The sequence below is a fragment of the Danio rerio genome, chromosome 19 (assembly GCF_049306965.1).
Source record: "Danio rerio strain Tuebingen ecotype United States chromosome 19, GRCz12tu, whole genome shotgun sequence".
NCBI lineage: Eukaryota > Metazoa > Chordata > Actinopteri > Cypriniformes > Danionidae > Danio > Danio rerio.
In genome coordinates this window covers 4,962,185-4,986,236 of record NC_133194.1, presented here as the reverse complement: position 1 = coordinate 4,986,236, position 24,052 = coordinate 4,962,185, and the positions used below count along the sequence as shown (strand labels likewise).

General features: G+C 36.8%; 1 protein-coding gene across 4 annotated transcripts in view; it reads right to left on the bottom strand.

Moving 5' to 3' along the window:
• The window catches only part of col22a1 (collagen, type XXII, alpha 1), a 129,822-nt gene that overhangs the window by 91,027 nt on the left and 14,743 nt on the right, over nucleotides 1–24,052 (bottom strand). For all 4 annotated transcript variants that reach the window (XM_073930460.1, XM_073930461.1, XM_073930462.1 and 1 more), the window contains 1 exon segment: nucleotides 7,469–7,549. In XM_073930460.1, coding sequence (XP_073786561.1) covers nucleotides 7,469–7,549 — 81 coding nt within the window.

Below are 24,052 nucleotides of genomic sequence, written 5' to 3'. Positions count from 1 at the left end.
TTGCACTTGGATCTTCCACCTTTTTGTCTCCGTCCCTTCAACAAAACGTGACAATTTTATAGACTTTGTTCAACTAGAACAGTCCAGTGCCTTAATTAACAAAGCAAAGATTTCAACAATCCTTCATTGGAACCAAATACATGACAATTTGATCTCCATTATTAAAACTTAAGTGATTTAATTTAACAACATAGGAGAAACAATTAAGATGTCTCAGGATGTAGGTGACAGTAAACGCCTATATTTACAGGTTTCTGTATGCATATATGTATATATTCATATAGCTGTGTTAGTTTGTGTACATATTTAATTTGTAATTTTTTTGTTTCATATTGTTATCAACCATGCCATACACATTGCACCAAGTCAATGTTGAGAAATTCTGTCTATTACCATTGTTGATAACCATGTTGATTATAAATACAAAGTTTAAGTAAAAAAATAAATAAAAAATGTGACCAAAACTCAAAGTTTGGGAAATACAGTAGTACAGTATCTGTATACGCCACTGAATCAGTCCCTCTACACACACACACACACACACCACCATACAGCTCCAGATTGTATAGTCATTAGCAAGCACAGGTAGGCTCTTTTTCTCCGTTTGAGTCTGGTTTTTAACTTTAGGTTGATGAATTTGAGTGGGCGTCTCGCAGAGGAACTCAGAACCCCCTGAAGACCCAAACACAACATCCTCCAGATCTGTGTAATCACTAAAAAACACTCCACGTTTCTCAGAACCGAGAAGGGCAAAAGATCTCTTATTTCGAAAGCTCAGTGTCTCGCTGCGATGTTTCATGTTTTAAAGCGCGACCTTCGGGGAAAACAAAGCTTTACTTCTGATCCAAAAGCACTTCAAATGTAGAAACTAGGTTTGTAGTTTGTGGTATTAATACTTGTATCCATGTAAAAAAAGACTGGGAGTCCATATGTCAAAATCATTATACCGTGCCCTTCTTCGTTTATTTTGACCTTTAATCGGAATATAATATGCTAGGGATGACTTTCTTGTAACTCTGTAACTATGTGAGGAGGAAACACTTGCATTTCATCACATCTTAAGATGAAACAGAAACAGTTTATAGTGGTGTGTATATTAAAATATCATGAAGTACTATAACAGTGCATGATAAATTGAGTTACTGTCTCCTAAAAGTAACAAGTGATTCTGAATATATCTGCACAATATATTGAAAAATGTATCATTAGCACGATAACAGTATATGCAATGTCCATATCCAGGGCCAGAGTGGGACTCCTTTTTAGCTCTGGAGTTTCAAGCCTAAGACCGGCCCACCTCAGTCGACAAACGACTATATTAAAATAACTTTATTTCCAATTCAGTTTCAAATGACACTAATAAGTCTTTTTGAAAGACACAGCTGCTTTAGAACTTCCAATGTTTTTCATAAATACGAGAACATAAATTCTTTAGTTTTCACAAAAAAAAATAAAAAATTATATATATATATATATATATATATATATATATATATATATATATATATATATATATATATATATATATATATGTATATATATATATGTATGTATTTATAGTTGAATGCATTAATTATTCCTTAACATTAGAATTTATTTGTCATTTCATAATAATTCAAACTAACATTTAATACGAGCATTTCCTGCAAACAGTGATTGAAAGCTTAGGTCAGGGGTGTCCAAACTTTTTGGGCCGAGGGCCAGATGCAAAGAAAAAAAAAGTTGTCCCGGGCCATATATTACATACATTACACAGACACGTGCATATATATATATATATGTGTATATATATATATATATATATATATATATATATATATATATATATATATATATATATATATATATATATATATATATATATATATATAAATATATATATATATACATATATATATATATATATATATATATATATATATATATATATATATATATATATATATATATATTTGTGTGTGTGTGTGTGTGTGTGTGTGTGTATGAATGTATGTATGTGTGTGTGTGTGTGTGTGTGTGTGTTATGGAATTATTTTAATTTGTTATTTTAATTCATCGTCCAACTGTGTTTCTAGAAAGACTTTTGTATTTAAAATCTTGAATCTTCTCTGGGCAAATTACACTTGCAACACTCATCCTTTATAAGTTCTCCTTCAGTGAAAGGTTTCCTGTGCTGTGCGATTATCTGGGCTACATCATAACTAGCCAGCGTAGAATTTTCTTGCACTTTATTAGCACAAAAAAAAAAACTGCTGTTGTTGAGCTGATAAGCCAGCTGCTATTTGTTTTACTTTTTGATCTCGTTCGGCACGTTCGTGTAAAAGCTGAAGGCCTAATGTTTTATTTTATAATGTCTTTTAATATTATTTTCCTTCATTACTGCAACTGATTCCTGGCAAATTAAACAGACACATATTCCACTGACCTCTGTGAAGAAATATTCTTTGCCCCATTGTGACTGAAATTTCCTGCACTCACTGTTGATTTTCCTTTTTCTTGCTTGTGCCATGGCTCGCCAAAACGTGATTATGAATTATGTTTCTTTCAGCTTGTTCGGTTCGTTTTACTTCATAACAGGAACTGCTGCCTAATTGAAGGCATGTAATAGCGACACCCGGTGGTTATTTATTGAATTACGTTCATTTTTGTATAGCGGGCCAGATTCTATTACTATTCATTAAAAGCCTCGCGGGCGGCCACAAAACTGATCGTGGGCCGCAGATGTATGAAAGTAATTCAGTAGCAATACTCGAGAGCTTGCAAATGTAAATGTGAGCACTTGTGATAAGAATATTTGTATGTGTAGGTTGAAATGTACACTTATAGCTCTGATGTGAACAGCTGAAATCCTCGATTTGCACACACACACAACAATCCACACACTTGTGTTTTGAATTGGAAGTTGCAGATTAATAGTTGTGTATTTGTAAAATGTCATTCACAAATACAAAGTGACAGACACACGTGTGCAAGGCAAATTTGATTGCATCTCCATTCTACAACCACAGGTCGGCACTCACAACCTCTCAGATTCGTCAGTACAACTACAAATCTCCCGCGCTCTGACTTTTGCTACACATCTCCCGCGATCTCTGTAGCAGAACTCATCTGTGCACTCGCAGATGCAGAGGCGTGAGCAGCGCGGGGCGGGGGAGGGGCGGGGCTGGTGTAAAGCTGTTTCATTGGCTGAAGCCTGACCAATGAACAATGCCAGCAGCCAACAGGACTGAGGTGCCAAATAATCATTTGCCACGATTATTTTATTATTTAGGGTTTATTTCAACTATTTTCTGAAAAGATTTTTGTTAAATATCATTAATTCTACTGTAATGTACATACCAGTAAAAGAGCAGCAAAGCCAGTTTATTGGCTACAGCCAGCCAATGAGATGGGGCGTTTCTGTTTGTCAGCACACAGGGCAGCTCACGTTGTTGGAGGCCTCGAGCAATCAGAGGGTAAGTTATGATTTCTTAATAATTATCTATATGTTCAATACTGTTAGCTAAGCTAAGGACTGTGCTCAGTGGCGTAGCGGACGGGCCCGCAGGGCACGCACCGCGGGGGGGCCCCGCGTGATTAGGGGGCCCCACGTCGTCGCGATTTTTAATAATTGAAAATCCAGGAATCGCAATAATCAAACTCTTGGGAACAACTGTGGTCGGAACCAAAGTTTACAGGTCTGTGTTCTCTGAACTCCGCTCAAGCGGTGGACTACTTCATTCTGATTGCTTGCCGCCGAACAGCGTCATAGCCAATGAAGACGCGCCGCTGTTTCTCGCCGCCGGTTCTCGTTAAAAAATGAATGACTTCTGGGTACTTTGACGCTCTCGCCACTTTCGGTTTGTGATCGCTCCTCAGTTTGTGAAGGATTCCCCGCGTTGTCACGCCACTCCGCCTCCTTTCCCCGCTCCTCAATTTGTGACATAGATATATTCACTAGATATTGCATAGGGACCCTGAGCATGCGTCTATAGCGCCGCCACATTGCTACAGTGCTCCCAGGACAAATGTCATTCAACCGCACTAGTCAAGACAGTGTTATTACGTGAAGATGCTGGACTTAAGCGCTGTCTACGAGTGTAGTAACGAGCAAACAAAGAAAACAAAGCACAAAGGCAGAACATTTCATAGGATTAAGTTTTTTTTTGTTTTGTATGTTTTTAAATTTGTGCTAAACAGGTCACGTTATTGATAATAATATCTATAGTCACTTACTGCATTCACCATAAGGCAAAGTAGCACCAACTCGCACTAAACACTCGGTTTATGCTAGGTTTGTTGAATAAATCAGCAAACAATGCAAAAGAAATATGACAAAGAGATGCTGCGCTGCCAGAAAATTGTATTATTGTCGGCTCCGTCAGTATGAGAAGTGAAAGCAGCACATGATTAGATCAAATTTAACAGGGAGAGTGAATAGTACATTTTCATACACACAAACACAAGCTTTTTGTCAGGAATGCCCGTGCGATAAGTGATCCATCAATGTAGAAAAGTGATGTCAAATAAAAATTTTCATATAAAAAAATGCATACTAACATCCAGGAAAACTCCCGATCATAGATATATGTGTATATCTATATCTATGTGTATATGTGTATATCCCCCCCAATCCCCCCCCCCATACCCCCCCGCCTTCAACTGGGGGCCCCGTCGGTGATCCCTGCAGGGGGGCCTCCGCATTTTGCGCTACGCCACTGACTGTGCTGGGTGCTTCTCTTGTTTGTTTATTTATATAAGAAACAGTTATGAGTTATCTAGGAGCTGCTTTCAATCATGTTATATGGTTCTAAAGATACGATTCAACCCACATGAAATAAGTTGTAATAGTATTTATAGCAAATAATAGTACGTTTTTGAACCATACTAACTATAGTAAACTGTATTATACTGTATATATTGCAGTATCTACAACTTTGTTAATGAATGCAACAGCACACTGTAGTATTAACTAGCATAAACTTTAATAAATTGAAGTATATTTACACACACACACACATTAATAGCAATTAAAAATAACACTAGGCGTTTCAGTTTCTTACAGATCATACCGGTTTTGGTTATTATAACCTGCATCATGTCTATCTATCCATCTATCTATTTACATGTTTGTGTACAGTGTGTCCTTTATATCACTTTTTTAATTATGAACGTTACTAACTATAGGTTATTTCTCAGTTTCCTGTAAGGATGGAGTGACAGGAGAGATCAGCGTGTTTCAAGTCGATGAGGAACTCAGAGAAGCTGCAAAGCTTGAATAGGATTTTATTCATGCTAAAGATGACATGAGGATCCAGCTCATCTACAAACACTTCAAAATGATTCAGATCGTTCAAGAGGAAGCCGACTTAATTTTCTCTTTTTACCTGCCAAGATGACTACAGATTTGAACAAAACACACACTCACCAACACACAACTTTTATTTTGATAATTGTTTAATGTATTATTTTTACACTTTACTGTAAAGCAGAGGTGTCAAACTCAGTTCCTGAAGGCCCGTAACCCTTCACGTTTTTAGTTGCAACCCTGCTTCAACACACTTAAGTGAAAGTTTCAAACAAACCTGAAGGACTCAATTAGTTTGATCAGGTGTGTTTAATTAGGGTTAGAACTAAACTTTGCAAAGCTGCAGCCCTCCAGGAACTGAGTTTGACACCTGTTCTGTAAGGGAATGTAATTTGTCAAATAAAATTTACAGTCCAAATAAGTGCAGTGCAAATGTCTAGTTACTTGTATTGAAATATTTCAGGGTTTTTCCTTGTTCATAATGAGATGGAGGTGGTAAATCCAACTTCATCATTACCCATCAAATGTTATCTCCTCTTTAATACTTTGCTCAAGCCTTTATTAATGGTCAGAAAGCAGGCCGTTGTGTAAAGCTAGTTGATGCTCGCTGTAATAGAGAGAGATGATGACTGTTCAGCTTATGTTGCTTAACCCTGCAGATGAGATGCTCAAAGTGGACCCTCAGCTGAGCGATGGACACTGTCTACCCTCACCTAGTTGCTCTTCCTTTGAACACACATATCATGTTGAAGGATGCAAGCTGTGGACCTAAATCAGATGTAATGCATGTAGATGTATAAATTAGAAAGAAATGAAACTGCTTTAAAATGTATTAGGTTTTACATATAAATGCGTGTTCTTAACAGATTTGTTTCAACTTGATATTTGCATAAAAATTGGCATTAGAATGTTTAGTTTTAAACAGATAGCTATATTTCAATTTTTTTCAAATTTAAGCTATATATATATATATATATATATATATATATATATATATATATATACATATAAGTATACTTCAATTTATTAAAGTTTATGCTAGTTAATACTACAGTGTGCTGTTGCATTCATTAACAAAGTTGTAGATACTGCAATATATACAGTATAATACAGTTTATTATAGTTAGTATGGTTCAAAAACGTACTATTATTTGCTATAAATACTATTACAACTTATTTCATGTGGGTTGAATCGTATCTTTAGAACCATATAACATGATTGAAAGCAGCTCCTAGATTACTCATAACTGTTTCTTATATAAATAAACAAACAAGAGAAGCACCCAGCACAGTCCTTAGCTTAGCTAACAGTATTGAACATATAGATAATTATTAAAAAATCATAACTTACCCTCTGATTGCTCGAGGCCTCCAACAACGTGAGCTGCCCTGTGTGCTGACAAACAGAAACGCCCCATCTCATTGGCTCGCTGTAGCCAATAAACTGGCTTTGCTGCTCTTTTACTGGTATGTACATTACAGTAGAATTAATGATATTTAACAAAAATCTTTTCAGAAAATAGTTGAAATAAACCCTAAATAATAAAATAATCGTGGCAAATGATTATTTTGCACCTCAGTCCTGTTGGCTGCTGGCATTGTTCATTGGTCAGGCTTCAGCCAATGAAACAGCTTTACACCAGCCCCGCCCCTCCCCCGCCCCGCGCTGCTCACGCCTCTGCATCTGCGAGTGCACAGATGAGTTCTGCTACAGAGATCGCGGGAGATGTGTAGCAAAAGTCAGAGCGCGGGAGATTTGTAGTTGTACTGACGAATCTGAGAGGTTGTGAGTGCCGACCTGTGGTTGTAGAATGGAGATGCAATCAAATTTGCCTTGCACACGTGTGTCTGTCACTTTGTATTTGTGAATGACATTTTACAAATACACAACTATTAATCTGCAACTTCCAATTCAAAACACAAGTGTGTGGATTGTTGTGTGTGTGTGCAAATCGAGGATTTCAGCTGTTCACATCAGAGCTGTAAGTGTACATTTCAACCTACACATACAAATATTCTTATCACAAGTGCTCACATTTACATTTGCAAGCTCTCGAGTATTGCTACTGAATTACCTTCATACAGATGGCCCGCGGGCCGTAGTTTCGACACCCCTGCCTTAGGTGCTTACTTGACACTTTTGTCCACCAGCTTATTATTGTAAAAACATGCGATCATTACCTGGGACCTCCGTCAGTCCTGCACTGGTGCTGTTCGGTCTAAAACGACCCGCCTGGACTTTCATATTGGGACACAGAACATCTGGGGAAAAAAACACAACATTATGAGTGAGCATTTTTTTGGTTTTTATAACCTCCTGAACTATACAGCTCTCCACGGGTGTTTGGCTTATAGAGAGCAATTTATTTCCACCATATTTTGAGACTTATTTGACTTGGTTTGTAATTAGAGGTGCTGCAGTCTGTCCTTTATTAACAGTACAAGGGTCTCCGGAAATGTTTTAAACATCTGCACTTATAAAAGCCGACTTATTATTAAGTTGACATTTTCTTGCACTGGCTCCTGGTGCCCAGGCAATCTGCCGTGGTATTTTACCAGTGACAAAAACCTTTTTATTCTGAAATATTTAACATTTAAACGCTTTATGTTAAGACTATAAACATAATTAGGATGACAATGGATTTAGATAGAGCTGTGAAAAAAATTCACCTTAGCGTGACCTCTTTTCTGTTTTCATGAAGGCATTTCTTTCTTGCATAGAAAATAGCAAATGAGCTTCTGAATATCGCAATTGTTTTTAGACATCTTCATTCAAATGGAGACATCTCAAAAAGACCTAATAACATTAAAAACTGGGTTCATATGTGATGCCATTGAAAATCATTAAGACCAGATTGCGATATGCTGTACACAAACTGTACACACAACAAAATTAGAGGGCAATCTACAATATGCAGAATAAATATTTATCAAAATTTGCTCTTTAAATGATAAGTTAACTCATTAAAAATACAGTTCACCCAAAAATTTACATTTTACTCACTACTTATTCACCTTCAACCTGTTTGAGTTTCTTCTGTTGAACACAAAAGAAGATATTTTAAAGAAAGCTGAAAACCTGCAACCATTGACTTCCATGGTAGGAAAAACAAATAATTTACTATGGAAGTCAATAGTTACAGGTTTCCAGCTTTCTTCAAAATATCTTCTTTTGTGCTCAAAAAAAACGTAAACAGGTTTTGAACAAGTGAAGGGTGAATAAACGATGACAGATTGTTCACTTTTGGGTGAACTTTCCCTTAAAAAATGTGAGTGAATCTTGCCTTAAAAGTGAGAATTGACTTTTACTTGATTTACTAAACATTTCTAAGGCAACAGGTTTGCTAGATTTTTAAAGTAAAGTCAAATTATAGCTGTTAAAGCAATAGGTGTACTTGCTTTTTTTTTTAAGTAAAGTCAACCAATTGCTTTTTTACATCGTTAATGTGTCAAAACAGTTCTTAAAAATGGTTTATATTGATTTTTGAAGCTTTTAATTAGTAAAATTTTCTGACATGTTTATTAGAATAAGAGTCTGAGCAGTAAACATTCCTCGGCTGGCAGCTAGCTCTCTGCAACTTTCACATGGCCACCCACTCTAACTAAACCTGATCAGTACCTGAATGGGAGACCACAAAGCTAGGTTGCTGCCGGAAGTGATGTTAGTGAGGCCAGCAGGGGGTGCTCAACAGGCGGTCTGTGGGAGTTCTTATGAGCCATTTTATTGACTCTATCCTGCTCAATGAGCGCTGTCTTTCGGCGGATTAGACATTAAACAGAGGTTGTTAAAAATCCCGGGATGTCCTTCGAAAAAAGTAGAGGTTTAACCCTGGCATCCGGCCTAATTTGCCCACTGACCTCTATCCATCATGGCCTCCTAACCATCCTCAAAACATCGATGGTTTCATCACTCTCTCCACCAATCGTGTGGTGTGCGGTCTGGCATAATAAGACTATTATCATGTCATCCAGGTGGATGCTGCACACTGGTGGTGAATGAGGAGGTTCGCCCAAAAATGTGTAAAAGAAAAGCGCTATATAAATGTAAGGTATTATTATTACTGATTATTGATTTCATTGTATCAATTTAATTGTTTTTTGCTCGATCCACTTCAATTTGTAAAAATTTGCAAATTAACTTTATTCCTTCATATTGTCCCAACACAAATGTGTGGAACCCAGGATTTTTTACAGTCTAGTAGCTTTACTAGCTAACAGGTTTACTCACTTTTATTCAAGTAAAGACAACTCACCGTTGTGAAAGCAATAGATCGACTCACTTTTATAAGTCAGCTAATCGCTTTTTGTTGTTTGTGTCGTGTCAAAAAAATTCTCAAAAATGTTTTTAAGCTTTTCGCGAGTCCAAATGTCTGAAATATCAAGAGTCTGAGCAGTAACCATTCCTCACTTTGAAGAGGTATGATTTACTGGTTACAAGGTTACTCACTTTTTTTCAAGTAAAGTCAACTCATCCCTTTAAAAGCAATATATTTCTTTCTTTTAAGTCGACTAATCACTTTTTGAAGTGTTTATGTCAAAAAAGCAACAAAACAGGTCTCAAAAATGCTTTATAATTATTTCTTAAGCTTTTTATAAGTACAAATGTCTGAAATGTTTATAAGAATAAGAGTCTGGGCAGTAAACATCCCTTACATTAAAGAGGTATGATTTTACAGCTAACAAGGTTACTCACTTTTTTCAAGTAAAGTCAACTCATCCCTTTAAAAGCAATATTTTTCTTTCTTTTATAAGTCGACTAATCACTTTTTAAAGCATTTATGTGTCAAAAAAGCAACATAAAAGGTCTCAAAATTGATTTATATTTATTTTTTAAGCTTTTCATAAGTACAAATGTCTTAAATGTTTATAAGAATAAGAGTCTGGGCAGTAAACATTCCTCACATTAAAGAGGTATGATTTTACAGCTAACAAGGTTACTCACTTTATTCAAGTCAGCTTATCGCTTTAAAAGCAATATTTTACTTACTTTTATAAGTCAAATATTCACTTTTTGAAGCATTTATGTGTCAAAAAAGCAACAAAAAAGGTCTCAAAAATGTTTTATGTTTATTTTTTAAGCTTTTCATAAGTACAAATGTCTGAAATATGATACAAATAAGAGTCTGAGCAGTAAACATTCCTCACATTAAGAGGTATGATTTTACAGCTAACAAGGTTACTCACTTTTTTCAAGTAGTCAACTCATCCCTTTAAAAGCAATATTTTACTCACTTTTATAAGTCGACTAATCATTTTTTAAAGCATTTATGTGTCAAAAAAGCAACATCAAAGGTCTCAAAATTGATTTATATTTATTTTTTAAGCTTTTCATAAGTACAAATGTCTTCAATGTTTATAAGAATAAGAGTCTGAGCAGTAAACATCCCTCACATTAAAGAGGTATGATTTTACAGCTAACAAGGTTACTCACTTTATTCAAATCAGCTTATCGCTTTAAAAGCAATATTTTACTTACTTTTATAAGTCAAATATTCACTTTTTGAAGCATTTATGTGTCAAAAAAGCAACAAAAAATGTCTCAAAAATGTTTTATGTTTATTTTTTAAGCTTTTCATAAGTACAAATGTCTTAAATGTTTATAAGAATAAGAGTCTGGGCAGTAAACATTCCTCACTTTGAAGAGGTATGATTTACTGGTAACAAGGTTACTCACTTTTTTCAAGTCAGCTTATCCCTTTTAAAGCAATATTTTTCTTTCTTTTATAAGTCGACTAATCACTTTTTGAAGTGTTTATGTCAAAAAAGCAACATAAAAGGTCTCAAAATTGATTTATATTTATTTTTTAAGCTTTTCATAAGTACAAATGTCTGAAATATGATACAAATAAGAGTCTGAGCAGTAAACATTCCTCACTTTGAAGAGGTATGATTTTACAACCTAACAAGGTTACTCACTTTATTCAAGTAAAGTCAACTCATCCCTTTAAAAGCAATATTTTACTCACTTTTATAAGTCGACTAATCACTTTTTGAAGCGTTTATGTGTCAAAAAAGCAACATAAAAGGTCTCAAAATTGATTTATATTTATTTTTTAAGCTTTTCATAAGTACAAATATCTAAAATGTTCATAAGAATAAGAGTCTGGGCAGTAAACATTCCTCACTTTGAAGAGGTATGATTTTACTAGCAGCTGAAGGAAATGAATAGTTGTGACTGTAACAGTATCCATCTTCCTCTTAGCGCTTGAAGACAGACTATTAGAGGACCTTTTCCAAGCGCTGGAGTGAAGACGTGGGGCATAACTTATGACTCCGGGATGCTGGCACTCAAGACGTGGCGAAAGTTACTGGCTGGTCCAGCAGGCCTGGGTTTGGCGGCGTCCAACTATGCTAACGTCGAAGCAGTGATAATTTAGGACGTACAAACAGGCAGATTTCAAATGGCGACACACGGCTAGTGACAGCAGCGATGACAGGAGGAAACGCAACACCGACAGACTTGCTTTACTACGGCATCTGTGATGAGAATGTGCTATTTCTAGAGATCAACACGTTAGTGCTAAGGAACAATGCTAATATTAGCTGGGAGACTAGTGAATGAGCGCTTACTGCTTTTGTTTGGTCTTTTAATTGGAGTAAATTAATACAGGAAATGATCTACAGGTGATGTACAGTAACTGGCTAACAATAAAGGGATTGTTCACCCAAAAATTATATTTACTCACCACTCTCCCTACAAACAATTATGAGTTTCCTTTTTGTGTTCAACACATTTCCTTCGGCTTTCCCTTTCAGCCGCATCCCAATACTGGAAAACACCCACACACGCGCACATACAATTTAGTTCATCCAATTCACCTACAAGGCATGTCTTTGGACTGTGGGGGAAACGGTTTCCCCCACAGTCCAAAGACATGTGCTACAGGGGATTTGGTAAGCTAAATTGTCCGTATTGTATGTATGCGAATGAGTGTGTATGGATGTTTCCCAGTAGTGGGTTGCACCTGGAAAGACAATTGCTGCGTAAAAAATACAGTATGCTGGATAAGTTGGCGGTTCATTCCGCTGTGTTCCAAATTAAGAAAGGGACTAAGCCGAAAAGAAAATGAATGAATGAATGACTAAATATATGTTTAAAAATCTATCTATAGTCAAGCCCGAATTTATTCATTCCCCACACAGTAAAAAATGATATCATCAATTAGTCGTGACAGCGTGTTTTTAGGTCATTGTAACCTAATATTCTAATTGAATCATGTTCTAACTTAATTTTATAAGTTATGCAAGCTGTTTTAAGTCAGTTTAACATAAAATAAGTTCAGTGGAATCATTAAGTTAATTTGATTCAACTTAAAAAGTTAAGGCAACCAGGATTTTTTACAGTGCAGGGTTGTATATATATATATATATATATATATATATATATATATATATATATATATATATATATATATATATATATATATATATATATATATATATATATATACATACATACATACATACATACATACATACATACATACATACATACATACATACATACATACATACATATATATATATATATATATATATATATATATATATTTGCAGTTGAAGTCAGAATTAATAAACCCCCTTTGATTTTTTTTTCTTTTGTAAATGTTTTTCAAGGGCAAGTACATTTTCACAGTATGTCTGATAATATTTTTTCTTTAGGAGAAAGTCGTATTTGTTTTATTTCAGCTAGGATTAAAGCAGTTTTTAATTTTTTAAACACCATATATATATATATATATATATATATATATATATATATATATATATATATATATATATATATATATATATATATATATATATATATATATATATATATATATATAAATAAATATATAAATAAAAAAAAAATAAAAGAAAGATACAAGCTAATACATGAAAATTAAGTACAATTAAAATAATATATAACACTGTAAAAATTATAAAACAGTGATAAACATAAAATATAACGTATAACATAAAATTATATAATGTCATTTTTATGGTAGTTTAACTTAAATTAATAACATAATCAGGTTTACTTTAATATTTTTGTCAGTTTCACTGAAGTTTTTTTACAGTGTATAAAACAGTAAATATACAACCCTGCACTGTAAAAAATCCTGGTTGCCTTAACTTTTTAAGTTAAATCAAATTAACCTAATGAGTCCACTGAACTTATTTTATGTTAAACTGACTTAAAACAGCTTGCATAACTTATAAAATTAAGTTAGAACATGATTCAATTAGAATATTAGGTTACTATGACCTAAAAACACGCTGTCACGACTAATTGATGATATCATTTTTTACTGTGTGGGGAATGAATAAATTCGGGCTTGACTATAGATAGATTTATTAAACAGATATATTTATTCATTCATTTATTTTCTTGTCGGCTTAGTCCCTTTATTAATTCGGGGTCGCCACAGCGGAATGAACCACCAACTTATCCAGCAAGTTTTTACACAGCGGATGCCCTTCCAGCCGCAACCCATCTCTGGGAAACAGATGTATTTAATAAAATAATATTTTAGTCACAGATCATTTTTATGGGAAGATAATACATTTAATTCATGCAAAATATTGCAAAAATTGCAAAATTGTATTTATTTATTTTTTTCTTTGGATTTTTGCCATTTTTGAAAATTGTATTTAACATTTTTCACTAACATATAAATTTGGGCTACCAATTTTTGTACCCTTATTGCAAGTTATCTTGTTAGATTAGCTCCAGATTTGGCTTCAGTACTGACTAATGTAATGCATATGCACAAATATAATAAAGCTTCCTATAGAATATATTCATTTGTGTGGTGGGTGAGCTCATATTTGCTGAGCACACTAGATAGTTAGAAAGATAGCTTAGTCTAACCTGCCGAAAAAGAATGTATGTTGGGAACTGGTCTCATACGCCAAACTTTAAATTAAAATTTTGGCATTTAATGATGCATAAATTATGCTAATTATCCTAAACCAATCTAGTAATTCATCCTTATTTAAAGACCAAATCAATGTCTTCCCTCCTAATAAATATACAAACACAAAAATCCCTATAAACCTAAAAAGTGACATTGATCAAATGATATTTTTATCCCTTCCTCTCTCCCACACACGCACACACTCTTGGCATGGACCAGGCAGACGCCCAAACCACAGCGGCTGATCGCGGCCCTGACAATCATGTACGATCAGACCCTGTAATTTTCTTTAATCGCTCCTATAAAAAGCGCTTTGTAGCATTTAAGAGGCCTCAACTTCTCGACGAATTCCACTTTACAGGGGTCAGGTCACCCGACACAGTTACGCCTCTGTCCCATGCAGTGTCCTCAATGTGACTCTCATTAAAACCCCCAAACCCCAATACAAACTTCACCCTCCAGACCACTGAAAAATAAAAATAAAAAGAGAGCTCAGCCGCCCACTGGTGCAAATAGGGGCTGGAGAAAGGAGCACCTGGCTTGCTATATTTGTGCTGCATCCGTAATTTGAGCCGAATCGTTTCACCAGTACAGCTGACATCTATATATCGCTTCTTTTTTAGATACTTTAGAGCAGTGGTTCTCAAACTGTGGTACTTGTACCACTAGTGGTACGCGGGCTTCCTTCTAGTGGTACAGGGAGGAATTAAATGTCATATGTACATGCTACATATATTTTAAAATCTTTCATTCATTGATTTTCTTGTCGGCTTAGTCCCTTTATTAATCCGGGGTCGCCACAGCGGAATGAACCGCCAACTTATCCAGCAAGTTTTTACACAGCGGATGCCCTTGCAGCCGCAACCCATCTCTGGGAAACATCCACACACACATTCACACACACACTCATACACTACGGACAATTTAGCCTAACTCCACACAGAAACGCCAACTGAGCCAAGGTTCGAACCAGCGACCTTCTTGCTGTGAGGCGACAGCACTACCTACTGCGCCACTGCCTCGCCTATTTTAAAATCTATCAAAAATTATTTTATATATGAATATGACGACATATAGTCTATATTTATGAGGTCTAGGTGTTGATGAATAAGCTAACATGTCAATACTTTACATTTAAGTACAGATTTTTCTTTTTTTTTAGCTTTTAAAACAGTAACTTGTCATTTTTAACGTTTAAAAGCACATTTTAATTTAAATGTTGACGTTTTTAGTTTGCTTTCGTTAATTTAGTTAATTTATTTGTTAAATACAGTTAATATTCAAGCTATTTATAACGTTTAAAGTGGCTGACAAAAATAAACAGGAATTAAAACAATAAAATAGAGCTGTAGCTGCTTTACTGGGCCTACTACGCTACTCTATTTCAATACTGCTCATTATGGTGGTACTTGGAGAGACCATTTTTTTCTGAGGTGGTACTTGATGAAAAGAGTTTGAGAACTGCTGCTTTAGATAATGTGCAGGTTTTGTCTTTCTGTGTCAAGGCATGACACTGCAGGTGAATCTGTACACTGAATTTTTTTTAATGTGTGGTTGCAAACAATTAAAAAGTTAAACATTTTTAAAAATGTACCTTATTTTTAAGTTGCACAGGGGTTAATCGACAAAATATTTCATGTAACTCTGCATGTTCCACTTGTGTAAATGAATGACGTCGATCGTTTTAATAATTTTAAGCACGCGTGAAGCATGTGGTGTTCTCTGTTTTTGTTGTACTCACTTTGACATAACTAATTACTGTACTTCATCTCCAGACCTTTTCTGAGAAGCATTTCAAGTCTAGATAGGATACGGATACACACATCAATATAGCATATTTATTTTAAGATTGTATAGCCTTACAAGATTGTATATTTTTCAAGTACTGTGACGGTTGGGTTTAGGGTTGGGGTAGGCGTTAATAAAATAAAATGTATTGGGTAATTTAATAAATAACATAATTAATACTCAGTACAACTACTGTTTTTATATTACTGTGACGGTTGGGTTGAGGGTTGGGATGGGGGTAAACGTTAATAAGGGTTAGGTTGTGAAGGTGAAGTTTATTAATAAGTTAGGGTGAAGTTTATTTATAAACTAATTTCGAGAGGATCACATGCTAATGATTGCTTGCAGCCGGCCCCGCATTATTCAATTCATGATTCACCAATCAGAGGATTCCTAAGCCACTATAAGTACCCCAATTCTATATGACAGCCATCTTCGTTTCGAAGAATCCCTCCTTCCACCCCTAGTCCTTCTCTTTTCCTAGATAGGTGGCACTGTGGCCCAGTGGTTAGCACTGTTGCCTCACTGGTTCTAGTCCTTACCAAGCCAGCCAACGTTTCTGTGCGGAGTTTACACGTTCTCCCCGTGCTCACGTGGGTTCCCCCGGGGTTCTCTGGTTTCCTCCCACCTTCCAAAAACATGCGACCTAAGTTGATTGACTAACCCAAATTGGCATCATAGACATGCTCCTAGTAAATGGTTATCTGTTCATTAGCTACTGCAGCAGGGGAGTTCTCCAGATCTACCTGAGCTCAAACTCCCCTCTTGCCTTGCAAACGAGAGGGAGCCCCGGGCTCGAGGGTCTTATGAGCTCAGGGCTCTCTCCCGGGACAGCACGCCAAACAAGCTTTATAATCAATCATCAGCTAATGTGAACTCTTGAAAATACAATTATTGAGAAATTAACAAACAATAATATTCAGTTCAATTTTTGGGATGCAGTGTCAATTTAATCACCTTGGTTCCTTATATGCCAAATTCACACTACATTTATGTTTCTTAAAGGGCCATGACACCCCCCACTTTCGGTAAAAGTCTACTTCAGAATTTTTTCAAATGATGCATGATTAATGGGCGTGGAGCTCCGCGAGCATCGGGCAGGAGTGGGCGTGGCCAGCAGGGGAGTGTTGACAGTTAGCTCACAAAATGAGACACAAACCGTGAGGAGACGCATGAGTTTATAGTTCACAAAGTTAAAATGCAAAAGAAATAAACAGTAATTTAATGCCATGCTACATTTGTTATTCGTAATTTCATATACACATAACCATAATTTTTATCATTATAAAGATAAATGTGTTCATGTAAACACTATAAATAAGGATTCTCCCTCGATCCCCGGGTCTATTATAGATCTTGAATGCAGACTCAGTGCAGCAGGTCTCCTGACCTGCCTATTTTAACCATTAGCCCTGCTGGTAATATAGAGGATTTAGGCAAACACAGCAGCACAGTGATGTGTCTGAATGTGAACGAACTCCTGATAAAAGTCAACGTCCGCCATTCTTCAATTCTCGTACTGCTCTCCCGACAAAAATGCTTGCAGCACACACACAGCTTTGCTGTATGATCGGCCCTGACAAGATCGCAGGGAAAAAAACATGCAACAAACCCCGTGGATCATGGAAACAAACACGAGCCTTCATGAACGGCTACTGCGTGCCGTGGGTCCGTGACTCCATGGCTCACAGCTTGCTTGAAACTGGCAGGACTGTCTTGCCTTCGGAAAGCACGTGCTCTCATGAATAATTAAGCAGCCGGCTCTTCTCATAGGATAAGAAAACTCCGCTATGAATAATAATGAGAAACTGACGTGTCATCATTGCACTTGCAGTACTGCGCTACGTCGCCGATTTTGATCCCGCCCCAAAAATCATTTTAAACCCGTAAGCTGAAATTAGCTGACAAATGCTCAAAATTATCCAGTTTTCCCTACAATTAAAGCTGACAGGTGCTAACATCGACTTAACTGATGCTCAACACACACACACATCTGTTAATATAAAAAAAAGTTCTCCAGGGTTTCCTGAACCTTTAACAGTCACTGTATCAGATTACGGGATTGTCGACCACAACAAAATACCTCAAAAATATGCCAAAATCAGAGTGTCACTGCATATTATGAACATGGGATTAGTGGACCAACTCCTCAGTTAGCATGCTGCTAAATAACAAGTAACTAAATAACCGGGTTGTCCATAAAGAGTTGTTTTTGACATACCTATTTCCTTTAACTGGGGAAATGACAAAGCAATCAAAAGCCAGTCGTGCGTCATTGTTTAAATGGTGGCACATATGAGTGATTTCTAACTGTGCTCTATCGAGTTGACTTCCTTCAGCTGTGGCATGAAGGCTGTAATTTAGAGAGTGCCCATGAAACTAAAATGATGGACTGAGAAGAACACAGCCTTCAGACTGTTGCGTCTCTACGTTGTTTATCCAAGACTTCTGCATTGATTTTCTTGTTAGCGCCTAGCTTATTTCTTAAAGCAAACCAAAGTATTATTGGATTACATAATTCAATTCAGCTTTATTTGTATAGCGCTTTTACAATGTAGATTGTGTCAAAGCAGCTTCACATAAATGGTCATAGTAACTGGAACAGTGTGGTTCAGGTTTTAGTGTTTAAGTTCAGTTGAGTTTAGCTCAGTTCAGTGTGATTTAATCATTACTGAGAGTTCAAACACTGAAGAGCAAATTCATCGATGCGTAGCTCTACCAATCCTGAACCATGCGAGGCAGTGGCGACAGCGGAGAGGGAAAAAAAAACTTCACCTGTTGGGAGTGAAGAAAAAAAACCTTGAGGGAACCAGACTCAGTTGGGCACGACCATTTTAATTTCTCCGCTGGCCAAAAGTCTTGTGCAGAGCTTCATTCGCCGTGGTTTAGGCAGGACTTTCCTGACTTTTATCAGGAGTTCGTTCACATTCAGACACATCACTGTGCTGCTGTGTTATAAAAAAAGAAGAAGAAAAACATCAAGGCAGGGATTCTCAGCTGCTAAACTGAATAAACAGTGTCTGGATATAAATTATGAGTGTCACCACTATGCCATCGCTTACAAAAATGAACCAAAGTTGGGAATGAAAATGAGGTATAATTACCATTTTATATGAAAAACATTTTACTACAAATACCACGGTTAAACCATGGTTATTGTAGCAAAACCATAAGGAATTTATGAATTACCATGCCTTACCAACTACACAAAAAAATAAACATATTTTTGGGTTTTTAGTAAGGCTGGTTATTGATTGACTGACTGACTCACTTAAGCGCTGCTTACACTGTGAGATTTGCTTATGAAGACAGCTAGAAACCACTCAATGCCAGTGTAATTAACTAAAACTTCTCACATCCAAGTTTCATTCGATGCACAACAGAGAAAATTCTCCTCCACCATTGTGACCTGAGTCCAAACCAAAATATTCCTCTTCCAGGCGAGTGTGTGAACTGTCCTCAGAGACACACGAGAAAGGGAAGAGCTTAATCAAATGTTTTCTCTCTTGTTGGAAATGTCCATTAAGTTAATCAAAACCAGATTTAGGAAACAGGGAGAACAGATGCTAAAGCAAACACGAGAAAATTAGCACACCCAACGCTATTACAGTGCACTGCTGTTCTGTTTAGCAGCGTCCCATTGCTGATTACAGATCTGGCGTGCTGCGGTCATGGGTGGACCACCGACCTGAACCCAAGCCCAGACACACTAAATGATGAAACTATCCAGTCAAACACGCTTTTCATTTATTTCAAGCGTGCTAAAAATGGCCCAGAGTACTGGAACGGTGACAAGTCACTTAAACCTGTTGAAAATAAATTAAACTTTCCTTATGAAACCAATTTTTTTAATACTATGATACACATCTTGATTTTGCTAATTATGATGTGATCGTGGATTAACATCTATCCTGATCCTGGAACATCATTTTACTTCGAAAATGTAATCTATACCTATTGGCAATCATGTAAAAGTGTATAAGCCTAACCGTAAGCGTAAACTTAACATAATTGGTAGACCTATCCCTTAATTCTGATTGGCTGATTGGAATGTTTAGGCCTCTTGCCTAAATTTGGGCTGCTTATTCAGATAATGCATCCAGATCCCCCATGTCCACAATCTAGGTGTCATCCTTTATGAGTCATTGAAACTATACAAACAGATCAGTTCAGTTATTGGCTCCAGTTTTTATCAACTACATTTGCTGTCTAAAGTAAAAAACCTGATGGCTGCCCTGCTGAAAAATCCAGCTTAAACCAGCCTAGGCTGGTTGGCTGGTTTTAGCTGGTCGACCAGGCTGGTTTTAGAGGGGTTTTGGCCATTTCCAGGCTGGTTTCCAGCCATTTCCAGCCTGTTCTTAGCTGGTCAGGCTGGAAAATGACCAGACAAATCCAGCTAACACCAGCTTGACCAGCCTGGTTTAAGCTGGACAAAGCTGGTTTTGGCTGGGCTCCCAGCCTGGCTAGGCTGGTCAAGCTGGTTTTAGCTGGTCATCTCCCAGCCTGACCAGCTAATACCAGGCTGAAAATGGCTAGAAACCAGCCTGGAAATGGCCAAAACCCCTCTAAAACCAGCCTGGTCGACCAGCTAAAACCAGCCAACCAGCCTAGGCTGGTTTAAGCTGTTTTTTTCAGTAGGGTGTCCTCGCTTTTATTACATCACGGTTAGACTACTGTAATGCACTTTACTGTGGCATGTCAAAATCCCAGATTTCAGTTGGTCCAAAATGCTGCTGCTAGATTTATTTGTAATAGAAGAAAACATGACCACATTACCTCTCTTCTAAGAGGGCTTCATTGGCTGCCTGTAAAAAATACCTTTTACTGGTATTTAAATCCCTCCATAGTCTAGCCCCATCCAATCTCTCAGAGCTGCTTCATTTTTACACTGCCGTGAGATCTCTTGGGTCCTCGGTTGTAGAACACCTTGCCCCTTGTGATTAGAACGGCTCCATCATGATCTATTTTTAAATCACTTCTTAAAATGTACCTTTTTAGTTTGGCTTTTTAAGATTATTTTAATAGTCCTTTTTACTGCAACATTTACATTTTTACAGACATTTCTCTTGCCTTATTTCTATGTTTTTATAGTTTCACTTTTTTTTTACCTTGTCTTATGTACAGCACTTTGGTCAGTCTTGTGACTGCTTTTAAATGTGCTCTATAAATAAATGAACTTGATAGATACAACATAGATGTAATACAACATAGATGTAAATCCAGGTGAAATCAGGTTGGAGATACTACTATGACTTGCTGGTTCAACACTAACAAACAAACAAACTAAATGTCTGCCTGTCTTTTTATTATTATGCTAGTCTAGCTTAGAAATACATTATATTTCACACATTATCTTTATTTTAATTTGCATCATAGTTGACTGAGAAATAAAAAAAAAATAATATGACACAATAAATTCGTTTGGCTAACAATTCAAAATGGACTATAAGCAACTCTAGTGTTCTTCACCCATTGATGAACTTCTGGTGAAAGCTTAATGTGACTATTTTTAGCTTCATAATGTTCCTTTTACAGCATCGATGTTGTAATGTAATTCAAATATAATCAGTTGAATAGACTTAAGCATCCATTTGGTTGTTAAAGCATAAAAAGAGACGAAAGACGCAGGCGACAACATTAGTGGCAGGCTGGCACAGAAATTCCATTGAAAATACTGGGGTAAAATTAATTTCTATTTTGTAAAGACATGACGTGAAAAAAAATATGATTGAATGGTTTAAAACCTACTTTATATCGTCTCTCAGCCAGGGAGTGAAAATTAATGTTCTTTGAAGGAATCAGATCTTAAGCGCAGCTATTTTGTGTGGGATAACAATTAACTGGAAGCTCTGGGGTTGGCTGACTGAAATAAAAAGTGTGTGTGCATATACCCTATTATGTTGGAATAAAAATTAAGAATTGATTCAGCTAGCTTTTAAGGTAATATAATTTTCCTAAAATGATTTTTATCCGATACAAAATATTCCCAAAACTGCTTTAAATTAAGACACTAATTGCGCTGAGGGTGAGGCAGTGGCGCAGTAGGTAGTGCTGTCGCCTCGCAGCAAGAAGGTAGCTGGGTCGCTGGTTCGAACCTCGGCTCAGTTGACGTTTCTGTGTGGAGTTTGCATGTTCTCTCTGCCTTCACGTGGGTTTTCTCTGGGTGCTCCGGTTTCCTCTACAGTCCAAAGACATGTGGTACAGGTTAATTGGGTAGGCTAAATTGTCCGTAGTGTATGAGTGTGTGTGTGAATGTGTGTGTGGATGTTTCCCAGAGATGGGTTGCGGTTGGAAGGGCACTCCTGTGTAAAAACTTGCTGGATAAGTTGGTGGTTCATTCCGCTGTGGTGAACCAGGATTAATAAAGGGACTAAGCCGACAAGAAAATGAATGAATGAATGACTAATTGCGCTCTTAAAGAGACATTGCTTTTGATGTTTTCTCATAAATGCAGTTTGCTGAAGCCCAGTTCAACTTTGAACATTAGGACTATAATTTTCTGAGCAGAAATAACTTGGACCTTGGAGATGCCATGTTTTCTAGCCACCAGTATTCTTAGATTCCATTGCTTGTGCCAGATAATCACAGAAGTGGACAGTTCCAGCCTTTCTGACCACTTAAAGGATAATCCCTGATAGTACAACAAAGTCTATAGCTGGCAGTGAGATCTCTGAGTTGATATTCCTGCAGTCTGAGTCATTCGGACCTTTGGTTGGAATCAGGGCAGGGTCATGGTTTGGGTTTACAATGAATCAGGTTATCTTTTTCTCTTTTTATCTTCCTGCCAAGTCAAAGTGCTTCCCTATCTTCCCGCAAGGCTGTCCGACTTAATTTAGACATCGGAAAATGCTTACGTTACAACCTCTTCAAACACCAATGACTGTGCCTTCGGTGTCTTTACCACAGTATGTGTCATATGTTGTTTTAATTTTGCTTTGACTACACAATGTTTCTGGAGAGCAGGAAAGACTCTGATTTCCACTTCAAACTGAAGAGCTTCAGGTGTTGTTGTTTTGCAGTCTGGCTAATTTTAGTGAGGAATGTTAAGTCTGGTGTGCTGAGCATCCATCATCACTAAAAACATTCTATGTGTACACATAATTTGCATTTTGATGGTCAATCCAGGCCACATACCTCAACGGTTCGTATTTCTGCATCTAAATTCATCGTTTTAATGCAAGCTTGTTGTTTGTAATGGCCTCTGAAGACTATCCCACATGCACTTTTAGGTTATCTTTGCCTGCGGAGCAGATGTGATCTGGAAAAGCACTTGAGTTCAGAGCTTTTCCGTCTTCAGTACTTACTACACCTCTTTACTCGGTGCTCACCGAGGCAAGAAACCACAGAAATGTCCCAACCAAGGAGCGCAAAGTTCCTGTCCAACAAGTCTTGTATGGCACAGAACAGACTTTCTTGTGAATGAGACTTTGTGCCAATGAAAGCAGATTGAATGGCTGATGTTTTTAGTTACCCGTCAAGTTAAATCCATGCTAAGTCAACTACACGTAACCTACACTGTCAGAAAACAATACCTTTAGGAGTAAAACAACTTGAAATTGAGACTTCACCTCTCATGCTCTACCTTTTTAACCCAAGACACAATTTAGTACCTTAGAGTAGTGTGCTTGCCCTAAGGGTTTTTAAACTTTCATGGGAACATAAGATATAGTGTTGTCCGCACTAACAAGTGACATCATCCCAAAGTACGGTTACCCACAGTTGGAACTTGTCCCTGCATTTCACCCATCCCAGAGCACACACACACAGCAGATTTTCTACAGAGCACTTTTGCTACAGCACCCAAGGAGCAATTAAGGATTAGGTGACTAGCTCAAGGACACCTCAGTCATAGTTAATAAGAATGGAAGAGACCGCTGCTCAATTAGTCCTGCCGGTACAGGGAATCAAACCTAAAACATTTGGGTTAAGTCTAAGGCCCCGTTTACACTAATGCGTTTTAGTTTGAAAACGCATAAGTTTTGCTACGGTTACACCATCCGTCCACACTTCGCCGGAGTTTTCGAGTGCTGAAAACGGAGCATTTCGAAAACGCTGGAGAGGCGGTTTTCATTCT